The sequence below is a fragment of the Zosterops lateralis genome (assembly GCF_965231275.1).
Source record: "Zosterops lateralis genome assembly, chromosome: 12".
Classification (NCBI taxonomy): domain Eukaryota; kingdom Metazoa; phylum Chordata; class Aves; order Passeriformes; family Zosteropidae; genus Zosterops; species Zosterops lateralis.
The window spans coordinates 3323109-3349398 of NC_139772.1; the positions used below are offsets into that span (position 1 = coordinate 3323109).

Below are 26290 nucleotides of genomic sequence, written 5' to 3' on the forward strand. Positions count from 1 at the left end.
GGAAAAATAAATTAAGGAAATTTATTTTAGCCTATGATTTCATTTCTTAAGTTTTGTATTTGAGCATTATCTGACTAGAGACACAGGTAATTTTTTGCTAAAGCATTTAGCTGTTTATCTTTTCTGTTCTCCATGCCATGGTATTTCTGGCCAGAAATGGATTATGCATCAAATTCACACCTTTCTGCTCATTTCTCCATAAAAATCAGCTCATTGCATCACCCCTTCTCCCAGCCAAGTGCAGATTGTCATTTTATTTGGTCTGTTCCAACTTGTTTTTTTGCAGAAATCATAATATTTTTGGCTGTCTCTTTCTCATTTGAGCAAGTAAACTTTGCAAAACAGCATCAAACTCCCACCAACAGGAGCTGATTTGGAGCTCAGAAGTGCTGCCCTCAGCCCAGGGCATTTCTCCTGAGCCAGTGCAATCATTACTCAGTGTTTGCCCGTGAAAAAACAGATGTTTAAATTTTGTCTGAGTCTCCTCAGCTTGTGTTACCTCCAGTGCAGGCCTTCAATACTTGGATGGAGGAGCTGAGTGAGGTAAATGGAAATATTTGCTGGCTCAGTGGGTCTCGCCTTGCAGCTCCACCACGGGGACTGGGACAATCACACTCGTCCTGTAGAGCAGAAAGTCCAAATTTGGTTAAAGGTTCATAGGCAGAGATACTGATTTATACTTCTTGTGCCCATCCCTTTCAGCTGCATCCTCACCAGCAAACCAGAGCCCATATATTATATTATCATATTATTATATTATTATATTATTAATATTCTATTATATTAATATTATATTATATTATATTATATTATATTTATTATATTATTAATTATATAGAAAATAATTATATATAATATAATTATATATAATTGTGTATATATATTTCTGCTCTTGTAGGGCAGAAGATCCAAATTAAGTTAAAGGCACCCAGGCACAGATGCTGATTTATCCTCCCTGTTCCCATCCCTTTAACCTGCATCCTCACCAGCAAACCAGAGCCCATATATATTAATATTATTATTATTGTTATTATTATTATTATATTGTATTATTATATTATTATTTTATTATTATATTATATTATTAATTATATAGAGAATAATTATATATAATATAATTATATATAATTGTGTATATATATTTCTGCTCTTGTAGGGCAGAAGATCCAAATTAAGTTAAAGGCACCTAGGCACAGATGCTGATTTATCCTCCCTGTTCCCATCCCTTTAACCTGCATCCTCACCAGCAAACAGGAGCCCATATATTATATTATTAATATAATATAATATAATACAATATAATACAATACAATATTATACAATACAATATTATACAATACAATACAATACTATATTATATTATATTATATTATATTATATTATATTATATTATATTATATTATATTATATTATATTATATTATTCTCACCTGTGCAGCAGCATCCAAGTGTCCCAGCCCTGCTCCTGGACACGTTTCCTCCTGCAGAAAGATAAGGAAGAATAAGAAGAATTCAAACACCACTCAGCACTTCCAGCCACACTGGAAATATCCACTTTTTTGGGACAAAGCCCTTTTCTTTTTCAGACAGAGAGGTTGAAAGTGATCTGCTGCTGGGAGCCCAGCCTGGTTTTCTAAGGAAACAACAAATCAAAGGCTGCAGGAGCAATGGAGGTTGGCATTGGGGTCGTGTGGGAGTTTGGCTGCTCCTGTGTTCCCCCCTCCTCCTCCTCCTCCTCCTCCTCCCTGCTATTCCAGCTTGGGCTGATTCCAGCAATGTGACCCAGACTATCTGTCCCAAATCACACCCTGCCTGCAGAGATCCTTCAATTCTGTCCAGGAGCTGATTGTGAGCTGGGGGAGCCCCAGAGTCCTGAGTCCAGAGTCACCTCCAGCCTCCCAAAGTCCCAGCCCAGCTCACACCTTGCAATGCAAGGAAAGCAGATTTGGCCCAAAATTTTAAAGCAAAGCAAAGCCCTGTGCAGATGCCCAGAGTCAGGAGCAGCACAAATGGTTTGCCTTGGCCTGCTGAAGTGTTGGCCATGTTGTTTAATTGTGCCTTTGTACACCAGGTTCCAGGAAGGAGGAATAAAAGCAACTCTGTGTGTTTTATTGCTGAGGTCAGGTTCCTGTCTCCCCAACCTTGTTTCTCGTTCTCTGATCAAATCATTCCTCTTAATACAACCAGTTCCTAAAATTCTGCTTGCCATAAAGTGCTTTAGCTTAGAATCTTATTTACTATGGCCTTAATTGAAGGGTTTAATCAGGCTTCATCTATAAAATGTTTTGTGCCATCAGTCAAAAGCTCGAGATCAACAGCAAAGCCCAGAAATCAGCTCAGCCAAGCCCAGCCACTCTCAAGGTGACCTTAAACTGGGTTGGAAAAACACTCTCTGGAAGTCCAGAACAATACAGGACATTTAGAGAAAACCATCCCAGCCTCAGCAAGACCAAAAATCCTTTGTGAGGATGCAAGGTCAGCTGTGTCTGGGCCATCTCACTTTGGGATTTAATTTTTCAAGCTCTCTCATGGTGAAGTCAAGGTGAATCCCACGTCTGTGCCCAGCTTGGGAAAAGGGACCAAGTATCTGGCATGGCCTCAGGAATTCTCCAAGAAAAAACACATGGCCTGGAAAAAAAAGAGATTTTTGTGATCATTCCACACTGTTGGGAGCAACAAAGCAGGAGAACTGAAATGCCAGGGCCCAGGCATTTGTTTCCAAGGAATAATCCAGACTGAATTGTGTCTGAAGGTACAACTCTTCCCTACACAGCTCAAGCTATTGGCTTGTTATACAAGAAATTTGTTTTGAAGAATTAATAAGAAATAAATCAAGTCTCTCCTGCCATTGACTTTATGGGGTTGCTGTGTCTTTTTATGGATCCCTTGTAGGTTCCCTCATTGAAAGATATTCTGCTCAGCACGAGGCACTCGGCATCATGAACAGTCATGTCTTTGTAGTCACAACTTGGATTTCACAGGGCTCGAAATAAAAAAAAACCCAAACCAAAATCAACAACGACAACAAGACAAAATAACAACAACAACAACAAAAAAAATCATATGCCCCAAACACGTTTTCTGGAAACATTTTGATTTTCAAATTATGTGTGTACCCTAAAATGAGAAAAAGCCCTTGACCAAGAAGAGCTACTTGTTGAAAGCAGCTTGTTTCTTATTTCAAAGGGAAAATTGAAAACACTTATGAAGGGTGTAGCTATTTACAAGTCCAGAGTGTTCTTACAAACAAAATAATACAAAACATATCCTCTTTGCTGTCTTGTTGTTTAATATCTTCCAGCATATCACAACGTGGAGAGCAGAACAGAGGAGAAAATAGAGAGTATTTTCAAAAATCCTTGCGACAGGAGAAAAGGGTAAAGGACAATGTGTTTTAGCTTGAAATGCATAGAAAATCTGAGACAGGTACCTATTTTCCATCAGAACAGCTGAAGAAAGCCTCTTGTGCAATTTACCTGCAATTCCAGTTGGGCACATCAGGAAAAGTGAAGGAATCTGAAGGCCAAGAGAAGAGTTGAGTTCACCCAATGGACAAATGGAAATCCTTGAACTTCTTTGACAACCTCTCCACAGACATTCAGCTGGAGAAAACAGCAACAAAGTCAAGTTCACCGTTAAATTGTTCTTATTAAACATTTTATTGACAACTGTGATGCTCGTCATAATTGCTTTGCTCACATCCTTTTACCCACAAGAGAGCCCTGAGACTGTGAAAAATAATTTCATGTGCAAAGGCTCAAACACATCTCTGGCAGATGAGTTTCCAGCTGTGAGGGATGGGGAGGATATTTGTTCTTCCCCCTGAGGGGGGACAGGCTGTGACTTAAGTGCTTAAGAGGGTGAAGAAGTGGAGGGAGCTGGGTTTTGTTTTAAAAAGAAGCAGGAGCAAAAGGCTCTCTTGTCCTTTCACATCTGTACAACAGCTGGGTTTGCCCTGTGCTCCATCCAGGCACTTGATCAGGTTTTTTTGTAAAGCAAGGATGGGTCTAGAAATAACCCTGCAGAAAGGGAGGGGTGATGAATCTGACCTCTGCACACACCACACACCTCAGAGGAGCGAGCAGGCACGTAAAAGAAATGCCATGGGAAATTTATTTAAGTTTCCAGCCCTGTGTGATTCCCTGGGAAGAGGGCAGCACTGCCCAAATCCATGCAGTCATTCCAGCTGTAAGAGGAAACCACCCTCAGCAATGTCACAATTCACAGCTGAGACCTGCAGAGCCCCTCCAGGAGCTGCTCTGGAGCTTGGGCACTACTGGGGCTGTCTCCAGACCAGCTGCCCCTGAATTTTGGGCTGGGTTGAGCGTGTTTGGCTTTCCCCATCTCACTCTGTTGGGATCCCCAGTGTGGGGCTCTGGAGGCTGCAGCCAAGATGTGCAGCAGATCCAGCAGCAGCAGCAGTGAGGTTGTGCCAATTTACACCCCCATGAGGTGCCTGAAAAACTGAGTGAGCCATTCACACCCTGAAAAAGCCATTTACAGTTTCAGCTTCATGGAAAACCCAGCCTGTGTTCCCCTTGCTGCAAACCCAGCCCAGAATACCAGTTTGTTTTCATTAGGGAAAAAATAAATTTCTGGGATGAAACTTTCCTCAAGATTCTCATTCGTTTGGCCAGAAAGTTGAAGTTTATAAATTTTATTTCCCAGATACCCAGATTTCTGAGACATTAAAAGGGATTAAAAGATGCACCACAAGGCAGAGAAACTGTGTCTTTAAAGACGTTCTTCTAAAATCAGAAATACAGAGCACAATCCAAGGTTCTTGGTTCCTGCTGTCCAAATCCAGACCATGAAATGACACAACTACAGGTCAGGGTGGAGGGGTTTTCTGTAACAGCCACACAGAATAACTGACCACTCCAGTGAGCACAGAAAAACTGTTTCAAGCAATAAGTGACTTTATTTAGTATTTAGATTGGCCATGCTCTCATTTTCCCACGAGAGAACTAAAACTTTCCATAGGAAAAGTCAACTCCCAGCTTAAAAATGCCACGAAATTCAAATGTCAGAAGTTCAGCTTTCCCACCAAAAAAAAGAGATTTGATTAGAAAACGGCCACGCCTCAGACCAATATTGCTAAAACAGCCACCAAAACCCTTCAAATGTCCTGGGCATCCCTCTTCCAGGCCATCCCAAAGAAATGCTGAAAGCTCTGCTGACCATGAGCAAAATCTCAGTTGTTTTCTCAAGGCAAATAATTCATAAATGCAAGGACAGAATTAAGTTTATCTGCTCCATGATCAAAAGAGTGGCCTGAGTTTTTTTGGAGAGATTCCAGGCAATCTCATGTTCATTCCAAAAATAAACCTCAGATTGATGCAAGTGGACATTGTGCCAAAGAGGACAAGACAGGGGTAAAGCAGAGCAAGAGCAGCAGAGGGAAATGTGGGACTGCTTGCTGTTTGCATCCTTTGATGACTACTGATGAGAAATCTCAGCTGGAAACCATCCACAAAAGGAACTTTTCAGAGTCCAGCATGGTGGTTTGGGTGAATTGAAAGCAGTTGGATTTCTGAGCAGGCAACACTGATTCCTCTCTTTCCCAAAGCCGTGAGTCAGGCTGTGCACAGGGATCCAACATGAGCAAAAAAGCACAATGAGGGAAAATCCAGCAACTCCAACACGTGGCTGGTTTTCCTGTGGCTCCAGCTCCTTCCTTTGGCTCTAAAAGCTCCTGGTTAAGGTTGGTTCCTCTGGGTGGACGAGGATGTGAGCAGCTCCTGCTTTTATTGCCACGAGGCACAAGCCCTGGAAATCCTGAATCAGCCAAACGGGGCTGCAAACAATGCAGCAACATCCCTGACGTTATTGGAAAGATGTTCCACAACCTTCCTTCTTCCCAGCCCTGCTGTCCAGAGCCCATAACTCACTGGCCTGGAGCAGCACTGTCCTGCTGACAGGCATTTCTTGGTGGCTGATTTCACCTCCTGGCACACCATGAAGGCTTTCATGTCTGCTCTAGACACAGTCAAGGGCTGCAGTAGCTCTGTTATGTTCCCTTGAGCCTTTCTTGCTTTTCTAATATAAATATATTTTATGAAAACATGGTATCTCTTCATGAAAGTTCATTTTATTCCCTCCTGTCTTGTTACCAGCTAGCGAATACTGAATAATCTATTCCCATGTCCCTAAAGTATTAGTATTATAATTAGTATTTCAAGACCTGTCACAATGACAAGTGTATGGACCACTGTCTCATTTGTGAGGCAGAAGAGTGACTAAAGATCATCCCATCAGCCCCATCACTGTCATATCCTGTTCCCCAAAATCCAGGCTTATTTAGAAAGGTCCTTCTCATTTTTGCTGTGCATCACAGGCCTCACCCCATGATTTCTTAGTTCTGGGTTTGGAATGGGAACTGCCTTTCCTGCCCAGCAAATCCTGCCCTAAAACAGGCTCAGACACCAAAAGCTGGGGTGGCACAGAGGGATGAAGGTGCAGCAGAAGATATGACCCCATCCCATCACCCACAGAAGGTATGACTCCATCCCATCACCCACAGAAGGTATGACCCCATCCCATCACCCACAGAAGGTATGACCCCATCCCATCACCCACAGAAGGTATGACCCCATCCCATCACCCATTGACTCAACTGGCACTAATGAGGTTTAATGAGGGTGATTACACTCAGGATAGAGATGCTGCCGTGCCTGGAGGGCACAGTCAGTGCCAGACACTTCATCATCCAAGGGTGACACTGCCCAGACATTGCCCCACACCAGCCCACCAGCATCCTGCAGCTATTTCAACAAAGGGCCTGAAGCAGAGCTTGATAAATCCAGGGAGGGAACAAACAGAGGGGCAGTTTCAGTTCAATGAGCTGCAGTGACCAAGTGCATCATCACGACCCAAAAACCCACAGAGCAGCTTCCAGAGAAGGAATTACACAGCTGTGGTTCCAGCCTTTGGGCTTCCCGTGACACATTTGCCTGTTTTTTAATTTCTGTGCAATATCCTTTAACAAATCGTGGTCTTTAATTAGAAAATTGGTGAGCTGGGGTTACAAGCCTTTGCCCATAGCCCCGTGGGTTCCCACAGCAGGTATTGCCACACATTTTTCTCAATGCCAGAGGGGACAGCAAGGCCATGGACAGCCAGAACCATGGTCTGGTGCCATCCCAACAGCCAGAACTATTGTCTGATGCCATCCCAACAGCCAGAACCACGGTCTGATGCCATCTCAACAGCCAGAACTATTGTCTGATGCCATCCCAACAGCTAGAATCATGGTCTGATGCCATCACCTGCCCTGCTCCTTCCATGGAGGAAATCATTCACCTCTAAAGAAACCCTCTCAAAGATGCCACCACTCCACAAAATCTACCTTTTCCTGCATGGCTGGTTTGGAGCCTCTGATTTGTGCAGAATTGGGGATCTTGTGCAAACTGGGAGCAGACCTGCAATGACCAGCTCAGGCCCTGGTTTATGAGATCCATAAATGAGATCCTGGCAGGGTTTTGTGAGCCTTTCTTTTCAAAAAGGATCTGTATCCTTACACCCTGTGCAATACTCACTTCCAGTCCAGTCAAAACAGATGTTGAAATCTACAGCAATTCTCAGTACACTCATGAAAAATGAGTCTGTGGTTCATTTTTGCTTCCTCTTCCAATAATTTTCTTGTCTCTTTCCTCTCCCAGGAAACACCTCCCCCACCATCAGCATGAGGGGGTTCCCTGAGCTCAGTCTGTGCCCAGAGCTGCTGCCACCACTGTCCCCTGTGCCTTGCCTGCCTCTCTCTGCCACCAGGAAAGGCAGGGGAAATGTAAAGAGAGGTAGGTGTGCAAATCCAGGGGTCTTTAATTAAAGGCAGAGATCACAGAAGATAATGAGAAGGTACAGGAAAGCTCAGCTCAAAGCGGGGCTTTGATGACAAACTCACATCTGCCAAAACCACAGTGCCCAGAGGGCTGGTGGGTCAGAGGTGTGGGTGGGAACAGGAATTCCCTCTGCTCTGCACCCCCCCCCAGCTCTGGGAATGACTCCTTGGCCCATCCACCACCCCAGAGATGCTCCCACGGATGGGATGCAGCTGATGAAGACACGAAATCTCACTGCAGCCCTCAGCACAGGGGCTGGTTAAACTGGGCCTACAAATGGAGCAGCTGCAAGGGAGCACCTCTAGCCAGTGACCAAGCACAAACCCAACAGTGTCCATTGCTGCTGTAACAACAGGAGATGGGTTTTCCTCCAGCCCTGTCATCCCTGGCAGTTTTCCAGGCTGCCTGTGCTGTTTGACCAGCTGAGTGAGCTGTTCCATTAATTTTCCCCGAGGAAAGTCCACTGGGAAGCTGTTGATACAAAGAGGTAGAGACAAGGGCTGTGCTGTCTGCTCAGCCACCGAGCTGGGATGGTGCCCAGAATTTCCAGAAAACCCAAATGTTAGCTCAGGAAAAAGCCAGGCTGCTTGTGGCTGTCTTTTCCTAGTGAGAAAAATTCCCCTTCACGTTGCATTTAGCTGGAAGAATGACACCCTCTGGTACCCCACAGAGATGGCTTTCCTGGAAGAAGGCAGAGCCTGTTCAAACGCATCCCAGGTGCTTTCAGGGGAAGGGAGGAACGTGTCCTCAGCATTTCTGGACAATTTCAGCACCATGTGAGAATCCACCTAGAGAAGATTTGCAGGACTTGTGTTCATGTTTTGAACCCCTGAGACCCTCACGTGGAAAGGAAAGGAAAACTGGCTCCATGTGTCCTTGTTTGGCATCTCAGTGCCACCACAGCTCCGTGGGAAACACTGTCCCTACAGTGTCCCTTCTCTCTTTCCTTGGGATCAACTCAAAAAGCAAATGTGAACAGGACCATCCATTTCCCACTCCTGAAAAAGAACCTTCATCTGGGACCAAAAAGCTCTTACCTTTCAAGCCAATGCATGTGTTAATTAATGAATCAAGTGCCCAGAGCTAAAAGCTCTCACAGGGTCCTTCCAAATCCAGGGTTTGGCTTAAAGGAGGAACTGGAAGCAAGAAGTGATTTGGGATCCCCTAAGAGGCAGCAGGATTGGCAGGATGGGCTGCAGAGCCAGGACACGGCATGGTGGAGTTACTGATGATGGAACTGGGTCTTTGATAACTGGCAGAATAAAACACTTTTCTGTTGGGGAAGAAAAGGAAAATAAGTGTCCTGGGTTGCAGTGTGGGATGTACACAAAGTATTTATTCCATCCCCATCCCCATGAGCTGTTGGAACCAGGTGGGGCAGTGTTTTCCCAGGCCCCTCCTTTGGGCTCTTCTGCTCATGGCCCATCAATGCCTTGCCCAGGACTCACAGGGAACTCCCTCCAGGAGCTCTCTCTGTTTAATGGGCCATCAAGGAGCCACTGCACGACTCCTCATCCCATTGGGAGATGCTCCCAATGCCCAGGGGGAGGAGCCAAGCATTCCCACCTGGAGAGAATCTGGGATTTGGGACAGGACAAGCAGCCCTGAGCCACTGGATTCCCAGAGGAGCAGAGCTCCCAGACCTTTCTGTGGGATCACTGCTTCAGGAAGAGCCCCTCACCTGGACTGCTCCCACCACCCTGCTCAGGCTGTGTTCTGACTCTGTCAGTGCTCTTTTGTATTATTGCATTTATTTTATTTTATTTTACCTTTTTACCTTTCTTCTTCTTGAATTGTATTTCTGACTTGGAGCCTCTCACTCGTTTTGCTTTCAAACCACAACAATAAGTTTGAGGGGTTCAAAGCATAAGGGTCACCTCCCATCCTGACTTCCACTCACCTCCTGGATTTTGGGAACTGGCTTTGATTCAAAGTGCAAGGCAAACTTCCTTCAGATTTCACAAAAATAAAGGGTTAGGCCCCAGTCTGAGTCCTTGCCATGGCTCCTTGCTCTTCACTCCTCCTTTAGCTCCACCCCTCAAGAAAAGCCTTTCTCTTTTTCAGTTCTGTCTGGAACTTCTTTGGTTTTGTCAGCTGACACTCCTTCTCAATTTCAACAAGAAAAATTTCTGCTCTCTTCACCCAGACAGCATCTCAGCCTCCACATGAGCCAGCAAAGGCCAGTGAAACACCCTGGGAAAATGAAAAAAACAACACAAACAACAAAATGAATTAAAAGTTTTCATTAATGCTTTTCAACTCCATCAAGCTTTTAAGAAGCCACACTTTCAAACATGAAAAGAAAAATTACTGAAATAACTGCAATTTCACTTTTTAAAACTCAGCATATTTTTAAACTCTTTTTTAATATATTTTGATCAACAAAACCACTTTTTACTTATAATTGCCTGCTACAGAAGTGAGAATTGGCTTTCACTCCATTCTGACCCTTAATGAGGTAAAAATGCTTTGGGGGATTGTGCAGTTGCATAAATTTTACGTAATGTGGTTAGTTTGGGGTTGATTTATTTTTTTCCCTAAAGGTCAGTCAATAAAAAAAAACCACCTTTATTTATCTGTAATTTTCAATTATGGAGCCAGACCCTCCAATTCCCTGGGAATGCCCCACTATTGACCTTTGGATGAGGAGTGCTGCTCAATGCCCTCCCTGCTTGGGTCCCTTCCAGGGAAATTTCTCCCCTCGTGGGACTGAGACTCCAACCAGCTTCACTGGCCCAAGGCCTCGGAGCAGTTCCAAGCCTGTGTCTCAAATGGGAAAGGTTGGCACACAAAAAAAAAAAAAAAAAAAAGAAAAAAAAAAAAAAAAATTAGAAGAACACATGCCCAATTCTGTAATATTGCACATGGAAAAGGCCTGCCTTACAGGTCCTGCCGATATTTCTGCTCCCAAATGTATGAATTATTAATATTTAGTATCTGTGACTCACTGATATTTACCTTAGGAGGTATTTTTATAAAGTTTGAGTGTTTTCTCGACGCGGGAGCTGACGGAGGCTCCTGTTGTCAACGGCCAGGGAGCCCTCCCTGAACAAACTTTCCTGGTCACTGTTTAAACTGGGCTGCTGGGCTCTTTTTGAGCCTCCAACGCTGAGCACTGAGGCTGGCAGTGGTGGCCCTGCTGGGACACAGCTAATTTTAAATCTTGGATCCCATGGCAAAAGGAAAAAAAACCCTAAATTTTACTGGCAAAACTGTCACAGTCGGACGCCGCATCCAGATTACGGGAAGAGGCTGCGAGGGGAACGAGCACACAATCCCTTTTTTGGGTACTTGGCATTAATTTTATCTGAAGTCATGGATTATATAAGAGGAGAGCAGAGACCTCACACGAGTCTCTCCTGCGTCAGTGCAGGACACCCAGGGCAGGGGGTGTCTCCAAGCCCCCCTGTTGTCCCCACACCAAGCCAAGGGGATGGGGCTTGGCCACTTTTCCAGTAACTCCCCTTAAAAGTAGGATCACAAGCAATTTCTGGAACTGCATCCAGAGCTGTCCACAGCATCAGCTAGAGCTGGCTCCTGAAAGTCCTTTTCTTGGTCTAGACGCGAAACTTTGGAGCTCGTGAAAAGCTTTGGGTGTTTTCCTTAATTTTATGGCTCTCGTTAAAAAATGGTCTGCGTCCAAACAAATCCCTCCATTTCAGTGCTTTGGATTGTCAGAGATCATTGTTTGCTGATAATGAAGCTGTTCCCAAGGAGAGCGTTGTCCAGTGCTGGGCTACTCAGCTCCCTGCATCTGTTTTGCTGTAAGGGTTTGACTTCCCTGGTGTCTTTGGAAAGGCACACGCTGCCTGCTGAGCTGGCCAGCTGCCCTCAGACAGCTGAGATGGTTTCATGACTCTGCAGATGAGAAAATTTCCATGGTCTCCCTCTCCCCACCCAAAGCCTGTCCTCAGATGGTGCTGCACGCCTGGTGCTGGGAGGAGATGCCTCCTCTGCCTGTGCTGCTCAGTCTGGCTCAGGGACAGCCCCAGGGGATGCCCTAAATCACCCCTTCCTTGCCAGGTCTGGCTCAGTAACAGTCCCAGGGGATGCCCTAAATCATCCCTTCCTTACCAGGTCTGGCTCAGTGGCACCCCCAAGGGGATGCCCTAAGTCACCCCCTCCTTACCAGCATTTCTGCAGGGTTGTCCCCACTGTTTTATCTCAGACACAACAGCCACAGAGTCATCTGCAATTGTACTACAGAATTCATCTCTCTGCCAAAAGACCTGAAATAAAATCCTCAAAACACCACCCAAAAAATCCTGAACAGCAAGGATTTAAAAGAACAATGACTGTTTTTTATCATGACTGCCATGGCACTGCACATACCTTTACCTAGGCTTATTCTGCCAGGTCATCTCTATCCGTGTCACCTACAGGAAAACATTTTTCTCTGCTTGTGCATCATCCTGGTCCAAACAGAGGATAGCCCATCCCGCATGATGGAATATTTCCTTTAACTTCAAAAATTATAGAAGAAAAAAATCACCTGGGAGGACCATCAAGACATTTTCTAGCCAATCCTCCACTCAAAGCAGGATTTCATTTTAGGAGCTGCCATCCTGAATAATCTTCAAAACCTGGAATGGTGGCTTGAAAAGACCACACACCTAATCTGCTTTACCAAGACCTTTTCCAATGGTCTTGGTTTTTCCTACTACATTTTAAGCCCATCCCTTCCCCTTTGGGCATGAAGAACCCTCTCTCCTTTTACTCTACCTTTAAACTCTTCAGACCTCCTCTTCCTCACCTTTTTCACTCTCAGAGATCTCTCCTGCTTTCTCAGTTGTTTTAACTCCCAGATCTCTCTTTCTTCCCTCCTGGACTTCCCACAAACCCAGGCATTGTCACATTGCCCCAGAGACCTGAACAGAGGAAGCAAAGCTGAAAGATTTCTCACCTGCCTTGCTGATCCTTTCACCCCTGACGTGACTTTTATCTCCTTGGCCATAACGTGATTGCTTTTGACTCTTTATCTCAGTTGGGCTGAGCTGTTCCTTGCTGGTTGGTCTGAATCCTTTATTATTCCTTGTACTCTTCCCTTCCAAGTGTTATCTGATTTTTTCAGCCTGTTTCTTCCAGCACAGGTGCTGATGTAGTTTTGAAGTTCCCTGCATTGATATAAACCATATTTTCATTAAAAGCACATTGAGTAAGATGGAATGAGTAGCCCTGCCTCCTACAGTCAACTTCTGTTGGTTTTTACCCTCTTTTTTCAGACTCTCAATGCCTGCTCAGCTGCTGGAGAGGGAAATTAGGCTGATTTTGAGACTTGTGACAGACAAACTTGTCCTCTGGCCCCTGGGCTTAGTTCATCGGTGGTATTTTCTCAGCTCCCACATGTGCAGAAGAGAGATGTGCAGCAACAAGCCTTGAGGCAGCTACTGAAATAAAAACTTCAGCTATCAATCAAACACTCCTCAGGACAGTTGTATGTGTTGGCAGGTCCCCCCCTTGCTCACAGTCACCCACAGGAGCCCAAACCTCACAGAACCAGCCCTTGTAAGACATCCCAAAGCTCCGGGTTTATTTTGCTCCCTTCTGCTTTCAGCTCTGACATTCCACCTGCGCCTCCTGACTTTTCTCCCCTCTATAAATATTCCTTTGACACCGAATCTCCTGCCATGTGCAGTGCCCCAGGGACACTGTGGACAGCCCTCCCCGGGGTGAGGAGCACAGGGAGCTGCATAAGGCAGATCTTTGTCTGTTGACTTAACTCCCTGACCCAATTTTAACCACTGTCAACAAGATAGAAAGGTGGTTTCTCTTCACACTGAGCCTTCTTTACGCCGCTCTCTCCACACCCTAAAGTGGCATAAATGCCTCCTTAAGTGCCTTAAAGTAGGTCCTTAGTGCAAACCAGAGCCAACCCCACCGTGTGGAAAACGGCTTTGAAAACATCACCCTGGGCGCATCCTATAAATGACTGCGGGTTTTTGGAAGGACACCCACCCCAAGGTATGCCCGAGCTATACATAGGCTCTGATGAGCTCAGCACGGGCTGAGGAGCCGCCAGCAGAAGGCAAAACAACCAGCAGAGAGATGTTTGTGCCTGAAGCAGAGAGCAGAGAGAGCCCAGTTGGTTGTTGATGCCCCAAGGATTCCCAGCAATGTGGGAATATCACATCTGCCATCCTTCCTTGGCTCCATGATGGTTTCCCTTCCCTTTTCCTTTCTCCTCTGCTTCCCTTCAGCCTTGCACTCTTCATGCCTTCTCAGCTAAAGTGAAGCATTGATTTAGAAGAATTAAAGACTTTAGTTAAAATAAATATTGCTGAGGTAAGGTAGCTAAACTTCCCTTTTGTTTAACAGAAGCCAGACTGAAGGAACAGATAAATCATGGAAGGAACTGATAAATCATGGAAGCTGCCAAACTAGGCTTTTGCATCCTGAATAATCAATAGACCCCATGAATACAATACAATACAATCATTAAAAAAAACAGTCCTGGAAAAACAGGATTTAGCTGTCACGTAACACTAAAGGTTAAAAAGTCAAAGAGAGGAAGACACATTTTACTTCATCATTTTGGGACCCCACCCCATAAAAAAGACCACCAACCAATTTTAAAGAACAAACTATGCATGCTTGGTGGCTTTTTGTCTAATTACCATACAAAGCAGGGAATGGGATGTACCAGAGTTATGAATATGCATTTGTGTTTTGGGTATTCAATACTCCTGTACATAAAAAGCCCCTGTGATCATCCATAAATTGCGCGTGTGTGTTTGGGAGCGATCCCGGCATTGTAATAAACACACACTTTCTAACTTTAAACTGTTAGAGAGTCTTTGTCTGTCATAGTAGGATATTGGTATTAGATCAATATCCATACTTTTTTAATAAAGCAAAAGTACAATCTGAACCCCACCCCAGCTGGGAAAAAAAAAAAAAGGAATTAATTTTTTCTCCTGCCCATGTGTTTTGCCCCAAGCCTTCCCTTACCTGGTTTTCACACCTGTTGTACAGGAGGAAGGCACAGCTTTGTTTTGCCACGTTGCTCTCACATAGAATTTGTAACACCACCAATTTCTGGTGGACAAACAGAGAACAAAGCCCAGGGCTCGAGCAGGAGGAGACAAAAGCAGAGACAACGTCAAAAAACGGGAAGGTAATCCAAAGGATGGGTGAGGTTCAGCTCTGAATTTTGAGTGCTAAGCTGGTTTGCCTTCTAGACCAACCAAGACTTAAATTTTACCACAGAATTCACAGAACGGGTTTTTCGGAAGAGATCTTAAATATAATCCGGTTCCAAATCACAGAGTGGGGCGCTTTGTAGCACCAATAAATAGGATCTCCAACAACTGTTGCCATAAATAGGATGCTCTAGGCAGCCTCACAATAACCATTAGCCTGAATTCCCCTCTCCGCTGAGGAAAATCTTCCCAAATATTTCCAGCAAAGGAGGTATTTTTGCAGCAGTGAGGATGGGGGAAAGAAAGCACAAAGAACATTCAAATGGGCAGTTTGGAATTGCAGAGCATGCAGGAACCCTGAAATTTGCCTTTGACAGAAATGACTGGCAGGGCAGTAATGACATTATCTCATCAATCCCAGGTTGGGATGTGCAGGGAAATACTGTTCAACCACAACTGCATCAGCCCAGCCCTGAAATAAAGCAAACATCTCTGAATTTAACAATAATCCTCTTGTATAGGTAATGAAAACATGCAAATTTCATGGGCTGGTCAATGAGGACCTCATCCCATGGCCCAGCCCACGTTTTTGGTCAAAACCCATCTGGTGCTCATTGAATGGAGGATGAGTTATGAATCTCCCTGTGTTGCTCCTTTAACCAAACGGGGTTGGATTACCAGGAAAAATCTTGGTTTGATTTGTGGTGCTGTCAGCAAGGATCAGCCTGGAGAAAAATTCAAAGAGAATTACAAAATCTGAATACTTTTCTCTTCAAAAAAACGAGGGTGCAATTCACACCAGCCTGCTCAGGTGAGGAGGAGTCCACCTCACTTGTATTTTGCAGCTCTAAATCATTAAACACTATTTCCAACCCATTTATCTAATTAACTCATGTTGTTGCAGGGATTCACAGACAGGCAGTGATTTTCCCTTACTCTCACTATGTTTCACTAAGGATACCTCTTATTTTTGATGGGGTAAAGGCTGAGTTTTAATGCCTGGGTACTGGGTAGTTTATTTGTTTGTGGAACAGGCTTTGCACATCCCAATCTCATTTAGACTCTCCAGGGGACACTCCAGACCCCAGGATTAATCCCAAATAGCTCTTCCAAACACAAACCCAACTCTGGCTGGGCATTAAAGACAAAGGAAGCATTCATTCCGGGAAGGTTTTATTTTACAAATAATTCAGAAATCAAAAGAAAATGGAAGGGTAGGGAGGAAAAGATATTTTACAATTCTGTATTTAGAACAAAAAAAAAAAAAATCTAGTTTATAAACAACCACGGCCCCTTGGAAAACATGCAAAGGCAAACAAAAATTTACAAGTGACTTTTATACATAGGAAGTAAAATACACCATTTTTCATAGAAAAAAAAAAAAAAAAAGCAACTCTATGAACTGGCCCTAAATATTTAGACTGCACAAGTGACCAACTGGAGCCTCCTCAACCAGCTGTTGGCTGAAAGCCTTAAAAAGAAGGAATGAGTGGAGCCAAGGCTTCTGGATTTCACCCTGGTTGTGTTTCCTGGAGATTTGGCTGAGCTAGATGTCCTGCAATGATCATGCCACAGCCTCCAAATCCCAAATTATTGGGAAAGAACAACCAGGCAGCATCAGCTTTGGCTGCACCTGGATGCTTCAGGTGCCCACAGATGTGCTGAGCTGGGGCTGAGGAGGAACAGCCCTGGTGAGATACAGACGTGATGCATCTTCAAGCTGCACTGAAATATAGCAGGCTGAGGCAATGTCATGGTGTCAGAAATAAAAATCTGTCAATATTTGGCTGAAAAAAAACTGGTACTGTCCCACCTATTTATGAATAGCTAGCACACATGATTGCAAGTCACTGATAGGTCATGACTGCCTTGGAGGACCTGATCGCCCCTAATTCTGGTGGAGGTATGTTTAAATTAATAGCACCCAGGACCTCGAAAAATATTTGTGTAGCAAAGTCACAATCTCTCTTTTGTACAACAAATACAAAAATAAACAGATACAGACTTAAATTAACATCGGTTTCTAAAAATCCAAACCAGTTGGCTGCAGATAAAAATACGCGATTGTAACTTGAATTAAGCGTTTTTAGGATATTTCTGTTGGAATAATAACCCTTCCCCTGTCCCCTTCTCCATCACTTAGGTACATCCCCAGCTGTTTGGATTGTTATGTGCTCACAGTAACCCCCTGGGTTTTACTCCAAGAGCCCTCACTTTCCTTTCCAACGCCTTCCATCCGTAATTTTCATGGATCCTACACTAGAGTCGAGGTGTTTTATGTGCTCCTGCAGTCCCCATGAACCTGACTGCACCCCTCACTCTCTCCAATCCAATTCCCAGCCCCTTTGGCCCAGGGTGTCCCAGGTTCTTGCTGCAGTGTTGGATGGGCTTGAACCAGACCATGCACACTCCCAAACAGGCAGAAACGGGGAAGATTTTCCTCACTGCCAACACCTCAAATGCTCCCAACCAGCAGCTTTTTCTAGGATGTGTTCCAGCTGTTTTCAACAAATCAATTTACTTAGTAAGAAAAAGAAATAGTTCAGTTTTTCCTATCTAAAATCAATACTGTACACCTTGGACGACAATATTACATAAACAAAGATGACACGAAGGGTCACTTCTCTCTATCCACCCCAAATGCAGCTTTTCTGTGCAGTATTTCTGGAGACAGTGCAAAGCAGCACCGATTTCATGTTTTAGAAAAGGTTTCTTTCCAAAATCTGATTTTACAGAGAAATAAATCCCAGTGGTGGGACAAACTGAGTGATAAATGTAATTTAAATGCCATTTCCTTGCTGATTTCATGGTGTTTACAGAATTTAAGAAGCGCTTAATCATATAAATGCTTTTGGTCTGTGTTTTGAAAGACCTTGATGAGATGGCTCTTATGTCTGTCTAGATTAAACCAAACATGTTCTGGGCATAAGAGCAGCTGTGAAACATCTGCCAAACGGAGGGAAATACTTTTCCCATTTGTTATCCAATATTGCAATATTTCAGTTATTGAGAAGAAGGGCTGCGCATTTACAAGAACTGAAGAACCACTTTGACGTTGACTTTGTGTCCTTCAGACTGATGAAGTCACTGGATGTGTGTGTATCAAAAACCAACCAGATTTGTGTTTAGACCAATCATAAAAACCCATTTCCAATAGGCAGCAGAGAATATTCTTCTGCCTTAAAAAAGCAGCTTATGCTGAGCCCTTCTCTTGGTTTGAAATGCATTTGGGTGGACATCAAGACAAAAATATCAAAATATGGAATAACATCATTGCAACACCTTAGTGAGTTTTGCAAAACCCACCATCCTAGATATCAAATGCTCACAGGTACAGCATTTCCATTGAAGGTGGAGGTCTGTTGGCTTCACAAATTGGACAGGAACAATTAATCTACTCCAATTTATGCTGCATTTTAAAGTCTCAGAACTGCACACAACCACAAGGAGCTTCACAAAGAGAAAGTGAACCTGCTTTCCTGCAGATGCAACCATTCCTAGCAGAAATAAGATTAATTTTATCACTACCTAACTACTATAAAACAACCAGCACTGCTGTATAAACCAATACACTGCATTTAACTGAAGTTATGGCGTGGAGTATAGGATGAGATGTGCCAGCACAGGAGCCTCGATTCTCTGGCTGCTCAGAGGTTGCCAGACTCAACAAAATACCTGGGAGTGTTTGACCAGCAAACACTAAACCTGCTCTTTGGATTACCTGGTGGCCTCATTTTCTGCAGTGAGGATCTCTGCCACCATTTTACACCCTGCTCCAGGCCCACAAAAACCTCAATTTTGGCTGCCAAGAACATCCCCAAACCCCATCGTTGGAGGTACCCACCGGCCTCACACAGCACTGTTGCTGCACACCACCTCAGTGGGAAAACACCACTTTTTACCCTCCTTTGCACAGAAAAAAACATCCAACATGCACAAAAGCACTCTGTCAAAGCCCCTCCTCTCCCCAAACCATCCAATTTTTCAACCAGTTTCTCATTTTGCCGCTCACTCCCGACTCTGCTCATCCTCACACCCATCCCAGGAGAAGCTTCACACCCTAAAAAAACACCATCCAGGCCCGGGCTGAGATCCCTGAATCTGCTGCACGTGGAGCCGCCGCCGTCCTGTGTAGCAACACCTCTGGTAAAATGAAATTTACAACAGTTTATGGTCGCTGAATGCCCCTAGAGAAACACAAAAAATAAAACACGAGACAAGGGAGATACAACGCTGCACGGGTGCGATGAGATGCCAACAGCTGAGTCAGAACCTGGGGTCTTTTCTTGGGGGGTTTGTGGGGTATTTTTTGGTTTTTTTTCTCCCCCACTTTTTCTTTTGGAATTCCCTGAAGGAGGTCGGCAAGGAGGGTGCGGGCAGAGCTGATGCCGTTCAGAGGAGCTTTGGTGTCTCTGGAGATCCACAGAGAGCTCTCCCAAAGAAACCTGCACCTTCCCTGGGGGGATTTACTGCTTCACAGCAAAGATTCGGAAAGCGTTCCCATCTGAAGGATTCTTCAAGCTGGAGACAAAGGAAAGAGGAAAAGAAAAAAATGAAGACACTGCAGAACCCAAAATGAAGACACTGCAGAACCCAAAACAGGTAACTCTGAATTTCTTCTATCTCTTCCCCACCAGGAGCAGGGGAAAGGTAAAGGATGAAAAAGAAGTGGCACAAATCCATAGTTTCACCTTTTTTGTGTGTGTATTTTCAATACAAATCTGTAATGCTAATGCCAACAAAAGGAGCTGGAAGACAACAGACTCTCTTAGAGCCTTAGTTTTTATCCAAGGAACACTGTGCTCCCTTGTGCAGAGATTCAGGCATAAAGAGGAATATGTTTTCCTAAAAAAACCCAGTTGTCAAAGAGGCTGGCAGGTTCCCAGGGCCTGTCTGGCTTGGCTCCTACTGCTGGCAGTGGGAATGGCCAGATCAGCTCAAGTTAAATGACAATAAATATGGATATTCATTTTCAATCTGCAGGGGTGTCCCCAGATGCTCTGACTCCAAAGCTGCTTGGGGTGGCTGTGTGCATGGGGAAAGGGGGTGTTTCTATTCCCCACTGCACTGAAAAAAAACCCAGGAAAAATGCAAAATCTCTTATTTCCACAAAATAAATATTGTAACAAGAGTAAGGACCCAATAAATCCTCAAGGCAATCTTTTCCCATACATGTTTGGGTGTGTATCTTTACCCAAGGTTATTTCCAGTGTCCTAAAGGGTAAAGGTTCACCTTAATCTTGGAAAAGCTATTTCACTGTCTGGTGAATCTCACAGCACAAAGCTGCTCCTTATTGCTGAGTGTAAATAACATTTTCCAAATCTTCATCCCTGCTGTGAGGAGGTCTCTGGTTTCCCTCACCTCTCAGATCAGCATGAAGCTGCTCACATTGCACATCCCTGAGGGTGGTGGGATTTATTCTTAGCTAGGGCACAGTTTGCCATCCCAGTAAAAAGTTGTCTTAAATCAGTGAAAGCAAAACTGAGATTTAAAAAAAAAAATTCAAAGGAATTTCACCTAAAGGTTTTTCATCTAAACCTAATTTATCAAATTGGAAAATGCTGGCCCTGATAATCTATATTAAACCACCCATATTTAACTTACAGCTTTCCTGTCTTAATCTGTTGGTATTTCTTGAGATGCTCTAAAGCATTCTGGAATATCCATTGTTAGAATAAAACCAGCAAACTTGGTAGAATTTCTTATGATCTTTATAAAAGAAGAACTGCATAGAGCAGGCCGAGTTAGCAGTGACCAAAAACCCCCTAACTGTGGGAAATTCTGTGCCTACAAAGAGAGCCCTGAGAAATCAGTGCCATCACACCAATATCTGAAAAAACACATAACAGATTGAAAGTGAAGTCTCCAATTAGAAAGGACTGGATGAGCTGTGACTGGATTGTTGGGATCATGAGGAGGTGCAGGATTTTGGAAGCACAGATTTGCAATTGGTCACTGAAACAAGCAAGAGAAACTACAAAAAAACCCTACAAGGATGGCAAATTCACCTTCAAAAAGTGTTTGATCATGCCTCAAGAGGTTAATTTACTCCTGCTTCTTTGAAAGAGAATAGAGAACATGAATCAACAAATACAAATGAATGCCACACCACAGAATTGAGTAGAAATCCAAATTATAAAACCCAAAATCATGACCTGGGCTGAAAACTGAAAATACCTGTGCTCATCTCCTGATGTGTTAAACACACAGCAAAATGTATTAACCTGGACTTGTGCTGTAACAAAATCTAACAAGACTTAACAGCATCTCCCACCTCTCAGAGCAGCCTGGATGCAGCTCCTGGCTGGGGGGAGGTAAGAGCAGGACACCACGCTCCATTTGTTTGGGTGCCACAACTCACAGTGACAATGGGAAGTCACATCCTTCCAAGCCACCAGCCTGTCGAGCTGGAACCTGCTGACTTTCACAGACAGAAGCTGAATTCTCTGTGGAAAAGAAGAGGAAAATACAAAGGAAAGAAATCTCACCTCTCTGACTGGACGCCGTTCTTTAAGGAACCAACGTAGGTTTTCTTCTTTTCCACGGGCATCACGTCCACAAAGCCGCCCCTTTCATCTGAAATGACCCCTGCGTGCACTGCAGTCTTGCAGATACTGGAGCTCTGAAAAGAGATTTAATTGCTTTGGCTTACTCACTGTTTGTATTTTATATACCAAGATTTATCAACTCTGTAAATGCCAAGAAAAACAGGGATTAGAAAAAGAAACAGTAATGAAACTGTTTTGTCGCTCTTTGGGACAAATTAGGGACTAGATCTTGCAGGTATGTCCTAATCCCTGGGTGAAAGAAGAGCCACCATCACTGCAGGGGACAAGCAGGTTTTCCATCATTCTGAGGTGGAGCTGCACCTGTGAGATCATCACAGAATCACGGGATGGTCTGGGTTGGAAAGGATCTTAAAAATCTTCCAGTACCACCCTCTGCCATTGCAGGGACATCTTCCACTGTCCCAGGTTGCTCCAAGTCTCATCCAGCCTGGCCTTGGACATTCCAGGGATCCAGGGGCAGCCACAGCTTCTCTGGGCACCTGTGCCAGGGCCTCCCAGGGAACAATTCCTTCCCAATGTCCAGTCTAAATCCACACTTCTTCATCTTATCCAGGGCCAAGACTGAATTGAGGACAACTTCCCATCCAGTGCCTGTTGGCACTGCACCAGAGAAACCTCTGAGGTGAAACTCTGCTACTGACCTCAGCAAAGCTGCTTGAAAAGGAAATGCTTTTTCTGAATTAAGGCAAATAACCACCAATTATCTGGGACAGTTCACATCCTTCTTTCTAGGAAAGACAGAAGGGCTGTCCCCAATGACTGGCGTAGTTTTTGGATGGGCATTACCCCATAAAACAACACCAAATGTGGAGGGAGATTACGCTCCTGGGAAGACTGAAGTTTCTCAGTTGCACATCCCAGATGTGCACAGTCAGAAGAACAGAAAGCAAAAAAAACCAACTTTGCACAGAGAACTGCAGCAGGTGAAAACCCCAAGCCCAGAAATGCCCTGAGTGCTGAAAATCCAAGTACCACAAAACCAGTGCCAAGTGCAACTGCTCCCATTGCATACATCGAGTACAGCCCATGCTGCCCTCTCACAGCCATATATGGCAGCTTTGCCTTCCCCTATATATTTATCACTTTGGATGGCCTATCTCTTGGCAGCCCTCATAGTTTTGAGTGCCAGTTTGGTATTTTTCTTCTATATATGGTCAAGGGAGCAAGGGGAATGCTGTGTTTGGAAGATATGCAGTGAATTCGCCCTAATATGTGGTGGGAAATCTATAAATCTAAAACTGGCTCGTAAAATTAAACTCTCCTGGATCAATTTGCAATGTTCTCCACTGGGAGACATCCTGAACGATGTTCTTTTTTAAAGCATTCCTGGTTTAGTTTTGTTTTATTTTTCCAGGACTTGCTGTTCTGCCGCTCACTCAAAGCTTTGACCAACAGACTCACCCCAAACTTCCCCTTATCACCCTGTTGGATTACAGCCCTCTCATGTCCCAGGACAGGCTGTGCTTTGATGAATTGATTTCAGAGCTTTTGGAAAATGAGATATTACAACAAAAAGGCTTTTCCTTCCAGGTTCAGGAGTACAGCAGTAATGACAATAGAACAGTTTCCCATGGTGGAGCCCCTTGGGATGCTCTGAGACCAATTCCTGATGAAATGAGCCCCAGGGCACACAACATAAAATCACAACACACTTTATAGTGGGTCATCAACAATATTCTCTGACTATGAGCTTAATCACCCAGAATTTCCTCACTAGTGTGACTGGTTTAATCACTGAGTCATCATTTAATCATTCATATCTCCTGACAGCTGACTCCCAACTCTGTTTGCTCTGGTGACAAACTCCTGCAGATCATCATCCATCCATCCATCCATCCATCCATCCATCCATCCATCCATCCATCCATCCATCCATCCACTCAAGCAATCACTGCATAGCTGTGGATAAAACCTGATCTCAAAAGTGAGGGTGTTGTTCTCTTTCCTGGCTCCACAGGGCCCCTGGGCAGGGACAGGGATGGGTTTCCCCTGCAGGAAACCAGGAGCCAGGCACTGTGACAAATGACAGAGCCTCATGGAAGTCAAAAGCTCTTTTACAGCCTTCATAAAGATCCCTGGCTGTTCCAACAGCTCAAGGCCAGGCTGGACAGGGTTTGGAGCAATCTATGGAAAGTGTCCCTGCCCATGGCAGGGGGTGGAACTGGATGAGCTTTGAAGTCTCTTCCAACCCAAACCATTCCATGGTTCTGTGATCATCCCAGAACCAGGCCTGTCCACTTTTACCATTGCATATTTCTTGCATTTTATTAATTTACCCCAAAATTCAAGTCTCTCCTCCATCCCTCTTCCACAGTCTTACTGATTTCCCAAAGAACAATTCCCTGAGCTGCTTTTTAAAGCAAAATGCAGACTGGAAATGGGGCTAAGTGTTTAATTTTCTTTTAGATAGCTTATTGAAGAAGACTCAGTTGGAGCCCAAGTGCCCCCAGAGCCATGAAGGTGCCACACTAGACATGAAGTTGGCTTCCCAAAGTCCTCCCAGAAGACCAACACTTGTCTCATTGCCTGTTTTAATTATTCCTCAGCAGGGGGCTTGGGTTAATTCCCCACAGGCTTTTCTTCCTGGGAAAAGCTTTTGCCAAATTCCCCTTGCCTGGTGTGGTTATTTCTCTTCTTGACTTCTCATTCTGAGCATTCCCAGCATCCCCACCTCTCCCTCTGCAGCCCCATTCAGAGTCACCTCAAACTCTTTGTCCCAGCTGGTTTCACCTGCTTTGCCACCAACCTCAAAGCTTTCCTGGCACCTCCACATCACCCTGCTAGCACAGTGGTCCAACAAAAGGTTAATCCAACCCTCGAGGAAGTGGCCAAATACTTTATTATTATTATTATTACTGATTTTTTTTTTTTTTCTCCCAAGCCACCATCCATGCCCCTGTTTATGAAACAATACCCAGGAGGGATGGTAGGAAATGGGTTCATTAAAGGACACTAATCCTTTTGCGTCAGTGTAATGCCAGCCTGGGATGCTGCTCCTCACCTAATTCCTTTGTAATCACAGGCCCTGTTCAGGGCTGATCTGAGGGAGGTTTTGCCCTCCGTTAAAAAAAAAAAGAGAAAACTATTTCCCATTTCCTGCAGGTGGGAGCATGCAGGAGGCAGGTACTGCAGGGAGGCAGCTGCTCCGTGGATTTGCCTGTGAGCTAACCCAGGATAACCTGTTTGTGCAGCTCTACCTTAAAAAAAAATTGGTCTTGAGCAAAAATTAAAAATGTTGTGCCTTTTTTTTTTTTTAATTGCTTTCAAAATTGCTTCTCCAAATTACTTCATGATTCCTGCAGGATGGATTTTCTCAGCAGTCTGCAAAGCTCCAGGGTGAGCCAAAGCTGGGGGTCCACAATCTGCTGACTGCTTCCCCCAGGCTCTCAAAAGCCATAATCCTACAGGCTACAGGGCACCCAGGGAGCTGCCATTCCTGAGCTCATTTTCCCCGATGGAAAAAGGAAAATGAGGAAAAAAACCCCAAAATAACCAGGTACCCACAAATGGAAAAACATTGAGACCCAGTTTTTACAGGACTAATATTAAGAGATTTCAAGAAAATGACTCTGCCTAGTTTTAGCATCAAGTCTCTGCTCATCCCCATGAGCAGAGCTCAGAAAAACAAACCCATAAAACCAGTTCACACACTTTCTTTCCACTGCTTTGAGCTCTGTCCTGGCTGCTCAGAAACTGCTCATCTCCCAGAAGGAGGAGGAGAGGGTAGAGAGGTCTTTTTCTGTCAGCTCTATAGTGTGATAGGATGGAATAAAATCCCTTTGGTGCTCATCCATAAATCCCAAAATGCTTTACAAAGGTAAACAATTGTAACCATGATTTCACAGCTGGGGCCCAAAGGCTTGGGGAGGTCAAGGGACATAACCAAATCTCTAGGAAGGAATCAGTGCTGGAGAGTAAAAGGACTCACCAAACCCGGTGACCACAACCCAAGGAGTTGTGGAGTGACACATCCAAGTCCTTCAGAACAAATCAGCCTTGGAGAACAGAAGGGCTCCCCAAGCCTGTCTACCCCATATTTCACCCCAAATTTTCCCATCCCCACATGGAATAACCACAAGAGAGTGTGAATTTCTCCCAAAAAACCCCGGTGTGAGCCCAGCTCAGGGACAGGACTGTCAGACACACAGGGAAAGGTTTGTACTCACATCAGCATAAACATTGGTGCCAAACACCGGTGCCCAGTACGACGGCTCGTCCTTGCAGTGGGCTGGGCAATAAATCCTAGAAAACAATGGATTCAGATTTATTCTCCATGGCACTGCTGGACAGGAAGGCGAGCTGCATTCCTGGGAGATTTCAAGTGCCTGCATCTGGTCTGCAGGTGGCAACAGTGAATTTGATTATTCGCTCCCCTCAGATGACATTTGGTTGCTGCTGCAGAACTGCAAATAGAGGGATTTGGGCCACTGGAAGAGGGATTGGTCTTTTATGACCCTCTCAAGGGGGAGTGCCTGTATTTTTGCTCAGTTCTGTGCACCCAAATCCCTGCATGTGTCTGTGCCCCCCTCCCCTGTCACTTAATCCTGCACAGTTTCCAGAACAAACTTCTTCCATGTTTTAAGGTGGAAAGGAAAACCACATCCAAACCCCAGCAAATGCAGAAGCAAAAATACAAAGTGTGCAGTTATGAGAGTGTGCTGGGACAGGACTGTGCACAGCCTGGCTGGGACGTTACTTGAAGCCATCCAAAAACACAAAGTGAATATTTTACAGGGATGCC

At 44.5% G+C, this 26290-nt stretch overlaps 1 protein-coding gene across 1 annotated transcript in view; it reads right to left on the bottom strand.

Annotated features, from left to right (window-relative positions):
* Window positions 1-16135: 16135 nt before the first annotated feature.
* CRISPLD2 (cysteine rich secretory protein LCCL domain containing 2) overlaps window positions 16136-26290 on the bottom strand; it is a 29996-nt gene continuing 19841 nt past the window's right edge. Inside the window, exons 13-15 of the mRNA XM_083869985.1 lie at window positions 25716-25791; window positions 21469-21602; window positions 16136-19500 (exon numbers count right to left, since the gene is read on the bottom strand). Coding sequence (XP_083726111.1) covers window positions 19446-19500; window positions 21469-21602; window positions 25716-25791 — 265 coding nt within the window. The 3' untranslated portion in view covers window positions 16136-19445. The remainder of the gene's footprint in view (window positions 19501-21468; window positions 21603-25715; window positions 25792-26290) is intronic.